A 6059-nucleotide genomic window follows, 5' to 3' on the forward strand; every position below is an offset into this window, starting at 1 on the left:
CAGGGCAGCCCCCTTCCCAAGGACCACAGTGTTGTGTGGCATGTGGGACCCCTGCCACCAGCCCAGGGAGCAGGCAGGTTCTTGTCCCCATCCTGCACAGCTGCCAGGAGACCCCTGCTGCTTTGCCAGCAGGACCTGGCTTGGTGACGGCCGATGGCCAGGACCTGCGGTGCTGCTTGTGAGCCCTCGTGTGCCTTCGTGCCTGGGAAGCGCTGAGGGAAGCAGTGAGCTCCACACCGAGCTGGCCTGTTGAGGCAGGCTCCCCCCCCAGGGACCAACACTGCCTCACTCCCAGCTGGACCAGCACACCAAACTTCCTGCCCAGCCTGTTCTGGGATATCAAAAAAGCCACCGGAGGCATTGGCTGGTGCCCTGCCAGCAGACGTGGCCCCTGGGGCCGCAGGGGTGCACGCCATGGCGCGCAGATACCATCAGCACCAGAGGGCACTGAGCTGGAAGGGCCAGCACCCCTGGGAGCGAGCAGCCGGTACGTGAGAAACAGCCGCGCCAGCACCCCGAGACAGCCGTCGGCCGCTCCACCCCGGCGCCGGTGCTGCCGCGGGGTGAGCCGGACCCCAGCCCAGGCACCAGCCCTGGCACCTGGTGCCGCAGCCTGATGTGGCTTTGCAGAGTAGCTCCGGCGAGGCTTGCTGGTGCAGTGGGAGCACTGGCAGTGGCCGGGGCTCGCTGCAGGCAAAGCCGTTGCCCACGACTGGCAGCAGGCCAGGGCAAAGCCTGATGGATGAACAGACACAAAGGGCTCCGGCGCTGCCCGCAGCAAAGGTAGCTGCTCGCCTGCCCTGGATTTCCCTTTGTGCCTCTTGCTGGAGAGCCGAGCTCTTTGTGCTGCTGAGAACAATCCCAGGGCTTGGAGGAGGGAGGCAGCCCGCGGAAGGGGCTGTCACAGAGCAGGACGTGGGACCTGTCCCCTGGAGCTGCGGCTGGCGCGCAGGCAGAGGGGCCTGGCAGGAGGCTGTGTCCCCAGCACCCCTCATGGCACTGGTCCCGCAGCACTGCCAGAGCAGCCCCCTCCGCCGTCCCCACGGCCAGACAAAGGCGGCACAGAGGAGAGGGTGAAACCAGAGCCCTTTATTTGTCCTCGCAGGAGCTGAGGGAGGAAGAGGCCAGGGCGGGCAAAGCAGCTGCTGAGCTTGAGCCAGAGGAGGGGGGAGAAAGGAGAAGAGGAAAAAACAGAGAGAGCAGGCCCCCAGCACGGTCAGTGCCAAGGGGTGAGCCTGGCTGTGCTGCCCATGGGGCTGTGCCTTGCTGGTCCAGGGAAGAAGGTGTCCTGCGTCCTGTGCAGCCCTGGATGGCACATCTACGGTGTGGGTTATTGCTCAGGGCGATGGATCCACGTTTGGGTTATTGCTCAGGGCGATGGATCCACGTTTGGGTTATTGCTCAGGGCGATGGATCCACGTTTGGGTTATTGCTCAGGGCGATGGATCCACATGGCAGCAGAAAGGCCCCCAGGAATATGGGAGAGCTGTGCAGGGGCTCAGCGTGGGGAGGCAGCTCCCTGCCCGCTAGGGGAAGTACAAATTGGTACTGAGGGCAGAGAAGGGGCTGTGCTCGGTGCAGTGTGGCCCCCAGGCAGAAGCACCTTTGTGTGCCTCCCCACACCCACAGAGCTGCCTTCAGTTTTGCATAAGGAGTTAAAATCTGATCCTGGGAGAGGATCAAGGCTATAGGCAAGGCAGCTTCCCAGGGCCCCACCTCTGCAGGCATGGCCTTTCAGCAGGCATGGAAGGAGAGCAGGAGGGTGTCCTGCCTAAGGCACTGTGCGGCACTGCTGGGCTGGTGAGGAGCAGGGGCCTCTCTCGCTCTGCTCACTGAAAGAGGAAATGTCTGAGACCACAAAGAGTTGCAATAGCCAGAGAAGCAGTTCTGCCGGAGAGCTGCTCTCACAGGACGATCTTGAAGGAGCTGCAAGAGACACGACAGGTTCTGCACTTCCTCACTTGATCACAGACAGTCTGCAAGTACCCGGTGCTACAGGGACACAGTGTTACCCTGGGCGGGAGAGGCTCTCTGCAGAGCTAGCACGGGACAGTTCGCTCCGTGTTACAGGAGACCCCGTAAGGGTAGCCCTGCCTTACGGCCACCAAGGGCTCTACCCCAATGCCAGCACAGCGATCACGGCAGGGGAACCCCCCAGACAGGCTCCCTGCGGCAAGCTGTGCTGCTGGAGACCACTGTACCTGGCAAAGTCTGGAGAGCGGGAGACGACGTGCTGGAACTCGGAGAGGTTGATGGTGCCATCCTTGTCGATGTCGGACTCCTCCAGTATCTGGAGGGGAAGGAAAGGCGAGTGGTGAGCTCTGTGTGGCTGGGAGCATGCAGCAGCCTGTGCCCCACCTGACGGTCCTCACATTTTGGATGAGCTGCTCCATCTCCGCGCTGCTCAGCTGCGACTCCTCACCTTGGCCCGTCAGACAGTTCACCAGTTTCTCCAAGTCCTTTCTGTCCAGGGTCCCATCATCATCAAAGTCTTTGGGGAGACAAAAGTAACATTTTGCCAGAGCTGCAGTAACCCCAGACAGCCACGAGCGCCTGTGCTTGGCAAGGAAAGGGCCTGGCAGCCTGAGGGCACAGCAGGCTCCACGCTGCATCTCTCTGTGCACATCATCACGTCAAACCAGTAGTTCCCACGGGGACTTCCTAAAGCTGCCGTCCCCATGGGCGCTCTGAGGGCACTGCCAGCTCTCCCGAACACTGATCCACCCCCATCCCCGCCCCTCCCCAAGGTGTGGGGACCCCAGGACACGGCATCTGCCCCCAGCTGTACCAAAGATGCGGAAGGCATAGTGGGATTTGATGTCCGAGGTAGCGGAGTCACTGAAGACGCTCAACATATCGAGGAAGTCTTCAAAGGACATGCTGTCATCCTCATTGTCTGAGGTGGAGAACACCCGACAGATCCGGTGCTGGAAGGGGTTTGCCTGCCAACACAGGAACAAACAGCTCAGGGCAGCACTGGGCCCGCTCCCTGATGGCAGACACTGGCCACGGGCTGGTGCCAACCCCATGGACTTGAGTTGGTTCCCTGCTCTGCTGCCAGTCCCTCACACACCGCACAACCGTGCCTGGCCGGGACAGCAGCCCCACGCAGCAGGGATCTCCAGATCCTCCATGGCACAGCAGGGATGAGGAAGCCGTTTGCTGGCGTGGCTGACAAACAGCTTCCCCAGGTGGCTACGGAGCGGCAGGTTGAGGGCTGAGCCCTGGCACCACGGCGGGTGAACCAGGCCCTGCCCAAACACGCCCTGGGCTGGGAGCAGCAGCGCAGCACTGTCTGCCAGGCACCGTACCCGCAGCTCAGGCAGCGTCAGGATCTGGCTCTTGGGAACCCGTGCGGAGCAGGCATTCTCCCTCTCCTCCTTTGGCAGCAGTTCACTGAACCTCTTGTAGGCACTTGAAGAGGCAAGAACAAGAGATGCTCTGTGGCGTGAGTGGCGCGGGAGGCAGCCCTGTGGGCAGGGCAGCGGGCAGCTCGCCCCAGCCCGGTGCAGAGGCGGCCTGCCCGTTCCCACAGCTCCCTGCCAGCTGTGCCCAAGCCGGCCCGGGCCCGCAGCCTGCTAGCCAAGGTGGCCCCGCAAGGGCAGGGGCTTCGTGCCTGCCCCCGGGACCCCAAGGGCTGGCAGTGGGGGTGAGGGGCCGGCCCGGGAGCCTGCCCACCCGGACGGCTGGGGGTTCAGAGCCGGGGAGAACCGGCAGGGGGGCCACCCCGCGGCCAGCGCCGGTCAGGCCCGCAGACCGTTGCCCCCTGAAGCCCGGCCGGCGGGGAAGGCCCAGCCCGGGCTCTGCACCTCCCGCCTCCTACCTGGCAGCTCCCGGGCAGCCCGTGCCCGCCCCCCCCGACCCGGGGAACGCCCGCGCGGTGTGCGGGACCCCGGGCCAGCACCGCCATCAGGTCCCCGCCCCCCCGCCGTACTCACAGCAGGATCTCCGGCTTGCTCAGGAACGTCAGCTCCTGCGGGGAGAGCCAGGGTCAGCACCAGCCCCCTCCCCGGCGGCTCCGCCCGGCCCCGGGCCGGCCCCCCCCCGTACCTGGTACTCGCCCAGCGCGTCCCGCGGCAGCAGGCTGGCCGAGCCCCCCATGGCGGCCGCGCCGCTCCCGCCCGTCACTCACCCGTTCCCTTGGCAGCGCCCCGGGGCGGGGCGTTGTAGCCACGCCCCCTCCCGCCGCGGCCGCGTCCCCCGCCGGCGCTCGTAGCCGGCATGGCGGCGGCGCGCGAGGAGGAAGCGGGCGAACTCGGCCCCCGGGACTTTGTCTATGGGGAAAAGGACTTCGTCCCGCAGGCTGCTGGCTGGGACACCGAGCCGGGCTCCGCGCCGTCCCGCTTCGACCGGGCGCTGCTGGAGGGTTGGAACGACAGGATGGAGCGCGGTTTGTTCCGGTACCGGCTGGGGCCGCTGCCCACCCGCGTCTTGCCCGGCCCCATGCGTCTGGTGGCCCAGCTCAACGTCCAGCGCGGCACCGAGCGTCGCCCGCCGCAGGCCGTCCGCAGCCTCCGGCAGCCCTTCGACCCCCAGGCCTTCAACTTCACCCGGATCCGCCCTGGCGAGGTGCTGCTCCGGCTGCGCAGGGCGGGGGGCGGCCCCGCGGCCCCCGACCAGCTCCTGGTGGCCATTAACGTTAGCCCGCTGGAGCGGGGCCACGTCCTGCTGCTGCCCGAGCCGGCGCGGGGGCTGCCGCAGGCCCTGACGGCGCCGCTGCTGCACGGCGGGCTGGAGGCGGCCCTGCTCAGCGCCCACCCGGGGTTCCGCGTCGGTTTCAACGGCCTGGGGGGCTGCGCCTCCGTCAACCACCTGCACCTGCACGCCTTCTACCTGGGCTGCCCGCTGCTGGTGGAGTCGGCGCCCGCCCGGCCCCTCGGCCCGCCCGGCGGCCTCAGCCTCCTGCCGGGCGTCCCGGCGCCCGCCTTCCTCTTCTATGCCGCCGGCCCCGCCGGCCTGGAGGCGCTGGCCCGGGACGTCTGCCGGGCGGCGGAGCACCTGACGGACACCGGCCTGGCCTACAACGTCTTGGCCACGCGAGGAGATCCCCCGGGGGGGCCGGGGGCGGGCGGCGAGCGGGGGCTGCGGGTGCTGCTGTGGGCGCGCAAGCCCAGCTTCGGCGCCAAGGCGGGGGCGGCCTTCAACGTGGCGCTGTGCGAGTTGGCGGGCTACCTGCCGCTGCCGGCCGCGCCGCTCTACCAGGACATCACCGAGGCGCAGGCCCTGTGCGCCATCCGCCAGCACCTCCTCCCGGAGCCGCAGCTGCTGCGCCTCGGCCAGGACCTGGCGCGGCTCCTGGCGAGCTGAGCGCCACCGGGGCCTGGCGCGGCGGACCTCCGCGCTGTTCGCTTGGGGGCGCTGCGCAGCGACGGGGCCGCTCTAGCCAGCGGAGCCGGGGTCTCTATGGCCCGCGGGGCGGTAGCGAGGCTGCCCCCGTGTGTGCCCCGCCCGTCGCCATGGGAACGGGGCCGTCCGCCCCAGAGCGATGGAGGCTGGCGGCGGGGGCGGGCGGGGCCGTTCCGCTGCTCACAGCGGCCTCCCCGGCCCCGAGCCGCGGAGGAGGCGGAAGAAGAGCAGGCGAGTGCGGTGGGCAGGCGGGCGGGTAGGCGGCCCAGCAGGCCGCAGCCCCCCGGGCCGCCGGGGGCTTTGTCGGTACCGGGGGGCCGTGCCGCCCCGGAGACGCCTCCCTGCCCCACGCACCGCCTGGCTCCTCGGGGCCCGGCGGCGGGGCCCGGAGCTGTGGCAGTGAGGGCCCAGGCCTGCCCGCCACCACGGGGCGATGCTCAGCAGGGGCCCCCTGGGCCGCAGCTCGAGGGGCTTTCCAGGGACCTGTGAATCGGAAAATAAAAGCTCTTTCCTTTAAATTGCCCCAGTAATCCCAAACGTGACGCATCTGAGGAAGGACCCCTCTTTGCTGTGTTACCTCATGGCTTGCTGAGCCCACCTGGGCTCCAGATGGGATTTGCCCAGTAGCTCTGTGGAGCACAGGCTGCTTATGTGTGTGAAGGAATGCAGTTCTTGCCACCCTTCCATCCCTCCCACTCGTGCCCAGGATGGGC

General features: G+C 67.9%; 2 protein-coding genes across 2 annotated transcripts; one reads left to right on the forward strand and one right to left on the reverse strand.

Moving 5' to 3' along the window:
- Positions 1 to 1069: 1069 nt before the first annotated feature.
- On the reverse strand, positions 1070 to 4159 carry CIB1 (calcium and integrin binding 1). The gene is made up of 7 exons (XM_056345032.1): positions 4051 to 4159; positions 3939 to 3973; positions 3312 to 3414; positions 2789 to 2942; positions 2373 to 2491; positions 2202 to 2290; positions 1070 to 1926 (listed from the first exon to the last, which is right to left on the reverse strand). The coding sequence occupies exons 1-7, from the start codon at positions 4099 to 4101 to the stop codon at positions 1905 to 1907; spliced, it is 573 nt and encodes a 190-aa protein (XP_056201007.1). The 5' UTR covers positions 4102 to 4159; the 3' UTR covers positions 1070 to 1904.
- Positions 4134 to 5505, forward strand: GDPGP1 (GDP-D-glucose phosphorylase 1). Its single transcript, XM_056345028.1, has one exon. The coding sequence runs from the start codon at positions 4222 to 4224 to the stop codon at positions 5305 to 5307; it is 1086 nt and encodes a 361-aa protein (XP_056201003.1). The 5' UTR covers positions 4134 to 4221; the 3' UTR covers positions 5308 to 5505.
- The last annotated feature ends 554 nt before the right edge of the window (positions 5506 to 6059 follow it).

Source organism: Falco biarmicus, chromosome 7 (assembly GCF_023638135.1).
Source record: "Falco biarmicus isolate bFalBia1 chromosome 7, bFalBia1.pri, whole genome shotgun sequence".
Taxonomy (NCBI): domain Eukaryota; kingdom Metazoa; phylum Chordata; class Aves; order Falconiformes; family Falconidae; genus Falco; species Falco biarmicus.